The following is a 15,369-nucleotide window of genomic DNA, read 5'->3' as shown; positions in this document are numbered from 1 at the left end:
AGCTGGCCCACATGCAGTGCTGATGCGTGCAAGGAGTGCGCCCTGTAAGGAGAGCCGCCCAGCACAAAACAAAGTTCAGCCTGCCCAGGAGTGGAGCCGCACACAGGCAGCAAGATGACACAACAAAACGAAACACAGATTCCCGGTGTTCTGACAAGAATAGACACAGATACAGAGGAACACACAGTGAATGGACACAGAGAACAGAAAACTGGGACAGGAGGGGAAGGAGAGAGTAATAAATAAAAAAATAAATCTTAAAAAAACAACAACAACAACAAAATAATTTGTCATTTAAGTCAATCTCTGATTCTGGAAACAAAATTATATTTTAATTCAGCTCCACTTAAAAAATAAAGTAGTCTCCTCATGCCCACAATAAACATATTAATCACAGTTTCACATACATAAAATGTAGGTACATTCAACTGTTTATAAGATATGTCTCCATATAATACATTTACATTCATGTGAACATCTGAACTTATAATTGTACCTATTTGTGACTTTTGTATATGGTACCTTTTAAAACAATTAATACATAATACATTTATTTTCTAAAAGTCAGTTATGTATAATGATTTAAGGTTAGTAGTCTGTTTGGAAGAATTATAATGGTTATATTCATACTAAAGGAATTCAACACATTTATTTTTTTTAAACAAGTTTCAAATTTAGTAATTTAAATTATCTAATTTGCAATGCATGGACTATTTATCAGGTTGCACTGTTTGGTTTACAGCTTAAGTCATTTCAAGTGTTTCATAATTATATGTGCATCAGAGGGAAAAGCACCAAAGATAATAAAATGTTCTTTCATTCAATGATGAAATCCTAACACACTGATCTCAATCCCTTCAAAATCTAGCCATTTGGAAAGAGCATTTATTTCAAATGCTCAATCATCAAGCTTCGTGAGATTAATTGATACATTAGAGATAAGAAGGGAAATGATAAACACAGATGCTATACATAAAGCCTATTAACAAATACTCTTCTAACATTGAACTGAGTTCCTTAGATCTAAAAAGAATTCTGAAAATGTGTGTTAACATTTACAAATTTTTCAATCATCTCTCAAAAAGAAATTCCAAAGGCGCTTTACTTGCCAGTATATGAAACAAAAATTTTCTTCCTGATGAACAAAAGCACCTCTTATAATAAAGTAATGTAAAAAGCAAGCATTTTCTAAAAAATATGCAAATTTATATGCACAAATATGTAGATATCCCAGCTATAAATGTAATATTTTAAATAACGTATAATGAAAAACTTTAAAGCACAGACTGAAAAAAAACCCCATAAACCAATACTCCAGTTAAAAAATATTGCAGCATATGTCATTTTAACAATTGGGAAATAAGCTTCTAATCTAAATACTAAAGAAATCTCTTTGGAAACATATTTAAAAAAAAAAAAGTTTCCAGTATGATATCCTGGCAGCCAAATTTCAATACAAGTCAAATGCTTTTACAGTCAAGATCCAATCCCATGAAAGTGTGTACACAGGTCACCTAATCAGGCACTTCAGTAGGCAGCATTACTGTTGTGACATTGTCAGCTGGGCTTTTATGTTCCTCTCCTTTACCACAAGCACATGGTAAACATGATATGAAAAATGATACAGCTTTATCACCATAAGGTTTGGTACTCATGAAATGCTAATAAACAATGTTATAAAACATTTCTAAATCATGACTAAAGTTCCTTAACTGAATATATACAAAGAATTATCTAGATGCTTTTAAATGAATACAGAGATATATAAGCAGAAACATAAATTACTTGCTTTGACAATTTTCAGTCAAGGTTTATTATGTCTTTTTCTACTGAGCATATGAATTTTATAAGAAGTTCCAGCTTCTGCTATGAAGATTTCATTTCTTCTTGCCAGTGTTTTTTTTGTGTTCATGTACTTCTGTTTTGTTAGTTATGCTCTTTTTCCTAGATGAGGTATTAGGAACAACTGCAGTAGAATGTCCACTGGTAGCTACAAAAAGAAAAGAAAAAGAAAAATTATGGCTTAGATTTTCACAAGCAATTCAAGTTCAACTACTACTGCTGGTTGACAAAAATAATTCTCATTACAATTATGACATAAATGAAATGTTGCAAACATTTAAGATAGCATATTTAACCTTTCATGTTTTAGAATTCAACACCAATATAAAAAAGTAATGTTTTTTTCACTCTACATTCATCCAGGAAAATGAATTAATTCCCATGTTTTTTAACTGCCTATTATGCTAATGATTTTCAAATACATACTTCTGGTCCAGATCTTTTTCCATGGCTCAAGATCTGTACAATCCAACTGCTTACTAAAAATGTCTATAGAGCTACCTAACAAGAAACTTAATATGATTAAAATCGAAGTCGTTATTTTCCCCATAAACATCTACTTCCTCCTATATCTTCTATTTCACCATTAACTTAAAAAAAAAAAAAAAGTTAAAAAACTAGAAACTATTCTTGACTCAGGACACATCCTTCTATATCGAAACCAACATCAAGGCCTGCTGAACTATCAAAAGTTATTGTAGGTGGCTGTACTTTGGTATGGATGGATCAGTTTCTATCAGACCAATCCTCCTGCAGATAAGTATAATCTCTGGACAAAAAATGAAAAACATCTACCTGAAAATACTGAAGAGTGAAAAAAGCAGGTAGATACTGGAGAAAAATTGATACTTGGAAGAAAGGAATGTAGGATAAGTTTCTCCTTTTTTATAGTTTTCAGTCTGAGGACAGACCCCAGTATGTGCCATGTGGAAAGGCTAAAACTCCAACATAACACCTAGGTAACTTGAAGAACCAGAAGACAAGGATTGGGGCAAGTACTGCTTGCTGGAGAGCGGGTTGTGAAATCCCACAAAGGAGAGTACCAATTCTTTGTATAAGCCCTAATCAAATCTATGAGCAGAGCAAGTTCCAAGCTGTTCAGCTAAGGCTAAAAATGAACTAAAGTTTGAACTACTAGCCACTTGAAGGGACACAGTTTTGTAATCTGAGTTTAGTCAAGGTTACTCTTTGCTTAAAAAAAATAAATAAATCAATACTCTTTGGAGGAACACAGAAATAAAAGAATTCAGATTTTCTACAACTTATTATTCACAATGTGCACGATACAATTCCAAACTACTTGATATATGAAGAAACAGGGAACCATATATTTCCTCTTGAGAATGGTTCAAGCAACAGAAACTAATCCTGAGATAAGCCAGATTAACAATGATTTTAAAGCAGCTATTATAATTATACTCAAGGACAAAAGAAAAAATGCTTATAATGAATGAAAAGTTAGGAAATCTCTTGCAGAAAAAAAGAAATGACAAGGAAGAATCAAATGAAATGTCCAGAGCTAAAAAATAAAACATTTGAAATAAAAATACACTGGGTAGGTTTAAAGGGGAATGTAGATGACAGTAAGAGTGAACATCAATACAAATTATTACTAAAACAAAAACTCACGTATACACAAAAAAGACAAAAACAAAAAACAAATGTAAGCACATCATAGCCAAACTGCTAAAAACCAAAAGAAAGAGAAAACACTTAAAGCGGACAGATTAAAAAAAAAAAAAACCATTACATACATGGGAACAATTTGAATATCCTGACTTCTGATGAGAAATGATGAAAGTCAGAAGATCACAGAAAAAATTTTTTAAAGTGCTGAAAGAAAAAAAAAAAACTTTCAGGATGGACTTCTATATCCAGTGAAACTATCCTTCAAGAGGAAATAAAAATATTCTACAGATAAAATAAAATGAAAATAATTTTTTGGTAGATCTGTGGTATAAGAAATGCTAAAAAGCTTCAGGCTGAAAGAAAATGAAATCAGGGAAACGGACTTGGCCCAGTGGTTAGGGCGTCCATCTACCACATGGGAGGTCCGCGGTTCAAACCCCGGGCTTCCTTGACCCGTGTGGAGCTGGCCGACGTGCAGTGCTGATGCGCGCAAGGAGTGCCGTGCCATGCAGAGGTGTCCCCCACGTAGGGGAGCCCCACACGCAAGGAGTGCGCCCGTAAGGAGAGCCGCCCAGAGCGAAGGAGAGTGCAGCCTGCCCAGGAATGGTGCTGCCCACACTTCCTGTGCCGCTGACGACAACAGAAGCGGACAAAAAACAAGACGCAGCAAATAGACACAGAGAACAGACAACGGAGGGGTGGGGAATTAAATAAATAAATAAATCTTTAAAAAAAAAAAAAAAAAGAAAATGAAATCAGATGGAACAAAAGACTTCCAGAAAGGAAAGAAGAGCATCAGAAGTGGCAAATATGTGGATAAACAGATTTTCTTCTCATTTCTTTACAAAACACATGACTATTTAAAGCAAAAATCATAACATTATATTGTAGTGGTCTGGAAATTGCATGGACAAAAACTGTTTTCAGTTCTTTCTGTATTCCAACCCCTGGGAGAAAAATCTGTGCCCCATTAGTGAGTCCCTGGCCTGATTTTGATAACTTAAGCTGGGCAGTTTTAAACACTTAGAATAAGCTGAATGAAATATCAAAGAACTCTGGGGGAAAAAAAAGAAAAAAAGAGAGTTTGGCCATCAGTATATTCACTAAAATACTCAGATGCCTAAACATCAGCAAAAAATTACAAGCCATACTAGGAAATAGGAAGACACGGCCCAGCCAAAGGAACAAATATTCTAAAGATATGGGATTTAAGGCAATTATTCAGTGATAATCACATAACTCTCCTAAATCAATTCAAAGAATTTAAAGAAAATATGACTAAAGAAATTAAGGATATTAAGAAGACACTGGATGAGTATAAAGAACAATCTGAAAGCCTTCAAAGAAAAGTAACAGACATTAAGGGGATGAAAGACACACTTGATGAGATTAAAAATATATTAGAGGAAAGTGGATATGGCCCAACAGATAGGGCATCCGCCTACCAAATGTGAGGTCCAAGGTTCAAACCCAGGGCCTCCTGACCCATGTGATGAACTGGCCCATGCACAGTGCTGATGTGCACAAGGAGTGCTGTGCTTCGCAGGGGTGTCCCCTGCATAGGGGAGCCCCACGCACAAGTAGTGTGCCCTGTAAGGAGAACTGCCCAGTGCGAAAAAAAAAAAAGTGCACCCTGCCCAGGAATGGTGCCACACAAGGGGAGAGCTGACGCAGCAAGATGACGTAACAAAACAAGACATAGATTCCGGGTGCTGCTGACAAGAATACAAGGGGACACAGAAGACCAAACAGCAAATGGACACAAAGAGCAGACTACTGGGGGTGGGGTGGGGAAGGGGAGAGAAATAAATAAAAAATAAAATAAAAAAATCTTAAAAAAAAAAAAAATATATATATATATATATATATATACCTATATATATTAGAGGCACACAAGAGCAGATTTGAATTGCTCAAAGACAGAATTAGTGATTACAATGACAGAACATCTGAACTGGAAAAGACTGGACTAAAGAAAGAGAAGAAAATGAAAAAAAAATGGAACAGGGCCTCAGGGAATTGCATGACAATGCGAAATGCACAAATATTTGCATTATCAGTGTCTCAGAAGGAGAGAATGGAAAAGAGGCAGAAAGAATATCTGAGGAAATAATGACAGAAAACTTCCCAAACCTTATAAAATACATAAATATCACTATCCAAGGACAATGCACTCCAAACAGAATAAATCTGCAGAGACCTACCCTGAAACACCTACTATTTAGAATGACAAATATCAGAGATAAAGAAAGGATTCTGAAAGCAACAAGAGAAAAAGCAAACATCATACACAAGGGAAGTGAGTAAGATTAAGTGTGAACCTCTCATCAGAAACCAAGGAGGGGAGAAGAAAGTGGTATGATGTATTAAATATTTAAGGTACTGAAAGAGAAAAACTGCCAGCCAAGAATTTTTTATCTGGCAAAACAGCCCTTCAAAAATGAGGCTGAGTTCAAAGTCTTCATAGACAAAAACTGATAGAATATTTTACCAGAAGACAAGAATCACAAGAGATACTAAAGGGAGGGATGCAGCCTGAAAGGGAAAAACAAGGCCAAGAGATTTGGAGAAGAGTATAGAAATGAAGATTATTCAGAAGGGTAAACTAAAAGGTATAAAGACAGACAATAGAATGAAGACAACAGAGAGCTGGAGGACAAAATAGATGAAGTTAAGTAATACCTTTATAGTAATAAATTGAATGTTAATGACTTGAATGCCATACTCAAATACATAGACTGATAGAATGGATTTAAAAATATGAGCCATCAATATGTTATCTCTTGGAGACCCACCTCAGACTTAAGAACACAATTAGGTTAAAAGTGAAAGACTGGAAAAAGATAATCCATGCAAATAATAACCATAAGGAGATGGAGTAGTGATATTATTACCGGACAAAATAGATTTCAAATGCAAAACTATCCAAAAATAGATTTTTGAACAAGCCATTCAATAAATGGTGCTGGGAGAACTGGATATCTGTATCCAGCAGAAAGAAAGAAGACCCTATCTCACACCTTATACAAAAATTAACTCAAAATAGATCAAGGACCTTAATATAAAAATGACAAGCATGAAAGTCCTAGAAGTAAATGTAGGAAAACATTTGCAAGATCTTGTGATAGGCAGTAGTTTCTTAAACATAACACCCAAAGCACAAGCAACAAAAGAAAAAACAGATAAATGGGACCTCCTCAAAATTAAACACTTTTGCACTACAAAGGGTTTTGTCAAAAGGGTAAAAAGGCAGTTGACTCAATGGGAGAAAATATTTGGAAATTACATAGCCAAAATGGTTTTAATATCCATGATATACAAAGAGATCATACAACTCAACAGTAAAAAGACAAACTACCCGATTAAAAACTGTATTAAAGACTTGAAAAGACAATTGTCCAGAGAATACAAATGGCAAGGAAACATGAAAAAATGTTCAACATCACTAGCGATTAGGAAATGCAAACCAAAACTGTAATGAGATATCATTTCATACTTATTAGATTGGCCACTATTAAAAAGCTGGAAAACTGTAAATGTCAGAGAGGATGTGGAGAGAGAGGAATGTTTAGTCACCATTGGTGGTATTTAGTGGTATAGTGGAGGACAGTTTGGAAGTTCCTAAGGAAGCTGAATATAGACTTGCCATGTGCCCCAGCAATACCACTCACTATTAGGTATATAACCAGAACTTAGAGCAGAGACATGAACAGACACCTGCACATCTGTGTTCATGGAGGCATTATTCACGATTACCAAAAGCTGGAAACAACCCAGGTGTCCATCAACTGGTGAAATGATAAATTGTGATGTTATCACATTCTGGAATATTATGTTGTGGTAAGAAGAAATGAAGTCGTGAAGCATATGATAACATGGATGAACCTGGTGGATATTATGTTGAGTGGAGCAAGCCAGAAACAAAAGGACAAATACTGTATGATTGCACTATTATGAACTAAATATATTGTGTAAACTCATGGTGTTAACGAGAATACAGGTCACCAGAAAATAGGAGGGCAGAGAATGGAAAGCTGAGGGTTGATCTGTACAGAAGAGATAAAAAGGTTGTTTGTAAATCTTCAGAAATGAATAGAAATGGTGAAAGTACATCAAGGCGTTTGTAACTAGCAAAGCTATTTATGGGTTGAAAGGGAAAGTATGGATTGAAAGGGAAAGTCTAAGGTCACGTATTTACTAGAAGGGTAAGCTAAAAACTGTAGCACGGGACCATATAAGACAGTAAAACTTCTTGTAAAACGCAAATATAGAAAATAATGCATACATAAGACGGTTTTTACAAAATATAACAATAAACTAGAGAAAAGGAAACAATAGCAGCTATATCCGGAAGGGGAAGCATGGAGAGATTGAGAGGTGATGAGTTTTGAATGTTTTTTGAATATTATTATTATTGGAATAATGAAAGTCCTCTAAAAATGACTGAAGTGATGAAAACACAAATATGTGATTACACTGACAACTACTGATTGTACATTTTGGATGGATTTTTTGCTTAATTAATATGTATCAACAAAATTATTTTGTTAGAAAAAAATGAACAGAGTAGAATATGTCCGTCTGGGGTAGGAAAGGAGGAGAAAGAAGGAACATCAAACAAAAGCAGAATTAGAGAAATGGGAAGTCCATCATGTTAGACTAAGAGCCTGGAAACGAGAGTGGGAGCATTTCAGAAGGATCAACAACACAATCAAATGTGCCAAGAAGTCAAAATAGAAATTGCTGAGAAAAGGCACCTGAATTTGGTAGTGATACCATATGACAGATAGTGGAGTAAACAGGGAAAAATATTTTCATATAAAATGACACTGCAGGCTCAATAGAAAAACAAAAGAGAAGATGGTTTATAAGTTAGTTTGGAGAAAAGTGGAAGAGCAAAATATATTTTATTAATAGATGAAGGAAGGGGGACAATTAATAGAGATTAAAACACCATATATAACAAAGGTTACAGCAGATTTTTTTTTAAATTCTTACGATCTTATCCTTTTATCTACATTCCTCCTTCCCCCAGGCCAAAATAAAAGGCTAAGATATAAATAGGAAAGCATGCTTTGGATATCAAAACTCTAGTTTAAAAATAGATTTTATGTTTAAAAAGCTAAGCAATGGGGAGTGGGTGTAGCTCATTGGTTGAGAGAGCCTGTTCCCCATGTACCAGGTATTGGGTTCAATTCTTGGTACCTCCTTAAAAAAAAAAAGGCAAAGCAAGCTGTTTATTCCTCTGATTGCTGTGCAGAATCCACAATGCCACACACATTCCTAACCTGGTTTGCTGCTTGTTTTATTACTCTTTAAGGTAGTTGATGGTGTTGGGAGAATCTTTGCAGGTGTGTATGTATTTAAAGATATTTTTCTTCTCACTACTGGACTGGAACGTGATGCTGTAGAGGCTGAAAAAAATGAACAAGGTAATTCAATAATATCCTCCCAATTCTATCTTTACAATCTTTATAAAAAATTTTATGTCATATTTAGTACCTTCAGAATATGCATAATAAAAAATAAACAAGGCAAGATTTGCAGAATTCAGCAAAACCATCTTTCCTATAAAAAGAGAGGTCTCTCATTCCTTTAGCTAAATAGACATTCTGTTTATATTTTAAACAGTAAGTATTTTAACAGTTTTATACCAAAGAAATACCAACAAGAATAGAATAACAAACTTTTAATTTTATCATGCTCCGTTAGAAAATCAGATTCTTAAGTGATGGCAGAGAGCTAATGGCATAGCTTCACTGCCTGATATCAGAGCAGGTAATCTTTAAGACAGAGTCCCAAATCGTTTTTTTTCCTCTCTCTCAATAGTATCAGGAAGAAATTGAGTGATGGTTCATCTACAAACTTAATAATCTTCTAAAGTGTCATATGTATGAAAAAAACTAATTAGATTACAAGTAAATAAATCACATTGTATCTTTCTATATAACTCAGCTAAGATTTATCTTTATGAAAGAAAATTTTAAAGATTTTTTTTTTTTCTAATCGAGGTGGAATAACTAAGATTCATGAAAAGGAAAAGCAGGGAAAATTCTTAGTAAGTATGGAATTCTCTGGATATGATAGTCCAAAAGTGGGGGCTACTGTGAGATTACAAAAAACAGACTAGTTTATTTTTACAATTTTGCAGGAGGACCTGATAGCAATAACATCCAGTGTGCTTTTGGAAATCAAGATGTGGACCAATATGACAAATGTACCTTTAGGTGCCTGATTCCTACACTGAATGAGTATAATTTCCACTGGCAGAAGCTCAAAGCAGTCATTAATGAAGATAAAATATAAGTGATGAAAAAGTCCCTAAAACTTGATCTGATGCACTACACCATTACTTAGTTCTTTTCTGCTTAAACCTATTCAGGTAACTTCTTCCTCTAGCTTATCCTAATTAGTTTCCCACATTAACCTCAATCTGATATTGCCAATGTCCTACTGTAACCTATCTACTAGTTACCACAAAATGTATTAATCTTGTCCAAGGTCAGGACAAAAACGTTTTGAATGATAGACAATTAACAATGTCTTAATGTCTTCTCTCTGTATAAACACCATGAAATCAATATAATTCTATGTATATGGTGCTATTTTCTTGTCAATTCAGAGAATTAAATATAAAAAATGTAAATATACTGTGATTAATAAACATTAATTCTGTAATTACTCTATGAAATATAGGATTCAGATAAAAAGAACATTCAAAAAGAATGAAGAAAAGATAGACTTTAAGAAAACCTGGATTTTAGACTTACTTGACCACTAACTAGCTAATCCCTTCAACTGTTCTAAGCTTTTTCATTTAAACAGCAAACTTTTCCCAAATGAAATCGTAAGTAAAATGGACTGAAGCAGAGATATTCAGGTTGAAGCAGCCATAAAAGACATAAGCCCTAACCATTAGCATTCTTTTCCTTGTGGAACTTCCATAGGCTTACAGGAACATAGTTGAATGAAGACCACTGAACTACATTATCTCTAAGGTCCTTCCAATTTTACAAATTGATTAATCACATTTACCTTCCCATCTAGCTCACTTAATAACTAATAGAATGAAATTTTAAGAGAGCTAGAGGGATTGAGTTACAATTTTTATCCATGATATAGAGAAAAGCTAAACAGAAAAACTGGAAAGGCAATGTAATATTCTTGGCCTCATTTATACGTAAATAATACACTTTGATGAATAGAATTACTAACCACAGAAATGAAGTCATAAAATAATAGCACCACAAAATAAACCTTAAAAGAAAGTTCTTTATAAATATTCTACTAAAATTCCTTTTTCAAAACGAATAAATGTCATTACTGTTGCTATTACCTTCAAGTAATTTACTGTAAATCATCTAAATGCTAAGTAGCATTACTAGCTACCCTATGTTCTTACTTACTAATTAGAATCTTTCTTTAATATCTATTTTTCAAGATTTCAAATCCCTGCCCCTAGGAAGCAGTGAGACAGCAAGGATAGAGAGGGGTAAATTAGAATTTATTCAGGCTCTCTATTGCATTCTGCAAAGGAGCTTTGCCTGTTCAATCAGATTATAGAGAACATAAACATATCTCCCTTCATATTCCTGACTTTGACTTTATAGCATAGAGAAGTTATTTCATTTGGAGTATTACCAATTCTCAGAATCAGACACATAGCAAACCTACTTTCCAAAGCCATTTCTAGAGTGAAATACTTTAGAATATTCACATCATGATACCTCTCATTACCATTAATGATGGAAAGCTGACCTCTACTACTGAAAGTGGGAGAAAAGGGAAAGACCAGTACACTGGACACATACAGGCAAGCACCACTTGTACAGAATACAATGTGAATAGTGCTCTCTCTAGACTTATACAATAACATGGCCTAGGAAAGGGAAGAGGAAAATAACAGCAAGATGTAAATGTCTTTCATTCCAAGAACTCTGATTTTTTTTTATATTTGGGAGAAACATTTATTTACAGCACCTTACAAAAAAGGAGTGGTATACAAAGAAATTTAATAGCTTTTCTGAAAAATGACTGGGACTAGCGAGATTCTAACTCTAAGAAGACTACTTTCTCTCTGAACTAATGGTTCCCAAACTGGAAATATCAATGTGCTGAAGGATCCTACACAGCTAAATAAGGCCCACTGATGACTATTCACACTTAAAAAGGGAGCCCTGAGCATTTCCTAAACGCTAAACCTCAGACCAGTGCCACATGATATTTAAATGAGCTGTCAAAAAAGTGTTTTCTCAAAAAGCAAGTTTTGGAAAATCTGGATTATAGTTTTTCAGTCTTTTATATGCTAAAGCAGCTATAACTCTCTAAAAACAGGTGGGGTATAATATATGACTTTCTAAAACCTAGCCATGAAAACCACTTTCTTCACAAACATGAGATTAACTTCTTCAGATTTTTTTCCTGAGGAACACAATTGGAAAAGATGTTCTAGTTTGCTCTTTTCAGTCAAAAACTCTTTCTGAACCATTACGACTTTTTACCAAACTAGTGAGGAGATAATTGAGTATATGTGTGAGTTTATGTGCACTGATATTTGTGATCAAAAAAAAAAAAAAAACCATAATGTAAAATTACATACAATAGGAATTTGAGGTTTTCAACAAATATAATTTTAAAAGACCATGACTCTATATTATGTTGCTGACTTCTGTTGCTGGATCCAAGATTTTTTTTTTCCCTTTTCGTCAGGAAAAGACATTGGGAAAGAGTCAAGAAAAGCATTATATTGCATACCACAATAGAAAATTCCTAATAATATCCCTTTACACCCTCTCCCCTCCTAAAGTTCTAGTAATTACTATTACTTGAGTTTAAGAGTTTACAATTCTAATTGTAGTTAGACAATATCTACTACTCAATTATTAAATAATATTTAAAGTAACTTTTCCTACAAATTTCAGGGGTCTTCCGTGGAACTTCACTTGATGGAGAAGCAATGGAAGCAAGAAATTCATCCACCTGCTTTAAAGACAGAGCATTGTGAAGAGTTTCTAGAGGGCAAATAGATGGTACCATGGAATACAATTCAAAGCCTGGAAAAAAAGCAAAAACAGAAAGGTTGGCTATTTTAAAAATCATTAATAAAAAGAAAGAAGACCACTGCTTAGAATTGGATAGCTTAGGTCTTTTCAATCTATCACATGCAAACACACGAGATCTCTGAAGTCATGACACCAGAAGCTATGCAAAATGAAGTAGAACAAGATGTGACAAAGATATTTTATACATAATCACATAATATTGCATGCACACAATTTTATTCTGTATTTTGGTAAAATCTTATGATAATACTTGAAGAAAAAAATCTGAAGAAGAGGAACAGACAAAAATAAAATTTTAAAGATATTTTTAAAGTCAGGTCTATTCAGTAGGTGACATAAGCTAATGCTATATGTCCCTGATGCCAGGATGCTAAAGGTAATGCTTGTTGAAAAACAATTCTATAATTACTTGAGAAGTGTTTTTTAATGCTTTCCTAGGCATGTCAAGGCCAAAAAGTATTCTATAGCATGATTTGAAAACAATAATCATTCACTCAGGCTGGAATTAAAATTCTAAAACATATTTCGTCTATCTTTATGGAATTAACACTTGGAAATAGCTAGCTAAGTAAAGTTAGGCTAAGTAAAAACCATACAAAATACAAATACATTTGTATTCAACAACGCACAAATACAAAAATTTCATGAAGCAACTATGCAGATATGTATTAATACCATCAGTGAAACAAAAGCACTTTAGAACACCATTTTTTATATAAATAGGATATAAGCGATTTGCCTTTTTTATTTTTCAAACTGCCTGCTTATTTAAAGTTTATTCAACTGAATGGCTTTTAAAATTGCTTTGATCCACTCTTAAAATATAAAGTTCAATACTGCTAATTTTTTTAAAAAGTTAATTTAACATAAATTGCAAAACTCTCTGCTTTAAAAGGAATGTGTTCATTTTAACACTAATATTTGCTTTATTTAATTTTGGTAGAAAATACTGACTTAATAACTGCTTAATTCTCAGATGGAATAGGGAAATTCTTTGGTTAAAATGGAATCTAGTCTTCCTACGAAGACAGTTAAAAGGACTTAACAAAACTCTTACATTCGATTTTCAGGTGCAAACCAAAACATGAAGTAACATTAAACATACTTAAAAAGAAACAACACTAAAATATCATAACAACAGCTAAAGCACCCAAGTTAAGCACTAAAGAAATTAGGCTTGGCACAACTATTACATTTTTTAAAAATACAAGTTTCATGCAATTAAGCGCAAACCCTTTCTTTGCATTACACTAAACTTAATGATATGGGTTTCTTTCCCCTTTCCCCAGAATGTCTGTAAGTCTTTTGTAACAACTATTTTTCTTGTATTTGCCCATTAGATTTTACAACAGGCAAAAGACAATTAAATCAAGCTCCTCTGAACTATATTTTTTTCCTTTTATCTTTAGCACATTTTTAAAAAATGCACAATGAAAAGGTTAGCGCAGCAATTTAAAAAGCCACCCTGCTGTCATGTTTAGAAGCTATAAAAACATACCACTGGAGCCTAGAAATTCCACAGAGGAAACGGACCAGCACCTATAGAGGTGTAGGTGTTCTGCACAGAGGCCCAGAAAATAAGGTAAAGCACTGTCAGAAGATACTTGTTTCACCATGTTCCTTGGACTAAAGATGAAGGGAGGGGTAAGTCCATGATATATGTTAAAGATGGAAGTAACATGAAAGTTAGGGGAAATAAAAAGTGAAAGGAAGAGTCAAATGACAATTCATAGGACAGAAAGACAACACAGCATTTAGAAAAAAATGAAACTTTTGAATCCTAAAAACTCAAAAGAAATATTTCAATGCATTTTACATGCATTAAAGTTGCACAAGGTGTAGAAAAACTACATTTCCTTTTACAAAGTCTAAATCAAAATAATATATTATTTCATTTTCTGTTAAATTTTATGAAAGTATATATTTTTAAAACTTCAGCTAAACATAATTCCACTAGTTAAAATTTGAAATATTGGATATAAACATATAAGCAGTCTGTATAAAAAATAGCCATAACCTGCAATGTTTCTTCATAAAATTTTGTGACTTCTGGCTTTCTTGTAACTTCTGTTTTTCTTCTGAGAGATGCTTACACAAGTATTTCCTTTAGAAGTTGCAGTGGTATCAAATAAGAAACTTTTTCTTCAAGAAAGTAGGATTTAAACAGCTACAATGGAGGCAAGGCACATGAAGCTTTAAAACTAAATTTTCACTTGTGGATGATGTCTTCTTACACCACCTTCAAGAAGTATTAATGCACTGTAATTTCGATGTGTAATTAAATGATCCAGAAGGTGGAAGACAACCATAAACTTGTGTTCAATTCTTCAGCTTCATAAAAAGTTTCTGAAAGACTTATTTGAAGTGAAAAGGAAAAAAGTTCCAGGGATAAAATATACCTTCTTTCCGAATAAAAACAAAAACCATATATATTTTTTTCAATTCTTTGATCCTGGATTATTTAAAAGTGATCAGTAAAAACTTCCTCTTTCTCTACAAGATCAAGCTCTATGTAAACATAAGGACAATTCACCAATTTAGTTTGTAAATAATGTACACAAAACACAGTCTCGAAAACTGAATTTAATTGGATTTCTACAGTTTTAATTTAGTCGTCCTCTTATCAGGAGTCCTCCAAATTTTAACAAAAGGCAGAGGTATCAAAAGGAATTAGTTGCTCAATAACAGCACATCATATCACCATACCATGACAATGTGAATGCTAGGTGATATTTTCAGAATGCTCCAGACCACGTCAGGTTTTGCTTTAGAAAAAAAGTCAGTGATAAATGATATTACACTGTAAAATCTGCACCTCCTGGTTCCTAAGAAACGT

At 33.6% G+C, this 15,369-nt stretch overlaps 1 protein-coding gene across 23 annotated transcripts in view; it reads right to left on the bottom strand.

The window, feature by feature from the left end:
- Positions 1–305: 305 nt before the first annotated feature.
- The window catches only part of PPIP5K2 (diphosphoinositol pentakisphosphate kinase 2), a 90,517-nt gene continuing 75,453 nt past the window's right edge, over positions 306–15,369 (bottom strand). For 14 of the 23 annotated variants that reach the window (XM_058276863.2, XM_058276847.2, XM_058276834.2 and 11 more), the window contains 3 exons: positions 12,384–12,524; positions 8,760–8,885; positions 306–1,990 (listed from right to left, as the gene is read on the bottom strand). In XM_058276863.2, coding sequence (XP_058132846.1) covers positions 1,878–1,990; positions 8,760–8,885; positions 12,384–12,524 — 380 coding nt within the window. In that variant the 3' untranslated portion in view covers positions 306–1,877. Of the gene's footprint in view, positions 1,991–8,759; positions 8,886–12,383; positions 12,525–14,031; positions 14,160–14,550; positions 14,701–15,369 lie in introns of all 23 variants that reach the window. The other 9 variants (XM_058276830.2, XM_058276841.2, XM_058276832.2 and 6 more) reach the window with 3 other exon arrangements.

Source organism: Dasypus novemcinctus, chromosome 2 (assembly GCF_030445035.2).
Source record: "Dasypus novemcinctus isolate mDasNov1 chromosome 2, mDasNov1.1.hap2, whole genome shotgun sequence".
Classification (NCBI taxonomy): Eukaryota; Metazoa; Chordata; class Mammalia; order Cingulata; family Dasypodidae; genus Dasypus; species Dasypus novemcinctus.
Note: the sequence above shows the minus strand (reverse complement) of the source record. Positions and strands in the feature narration are given on the sequence as shown.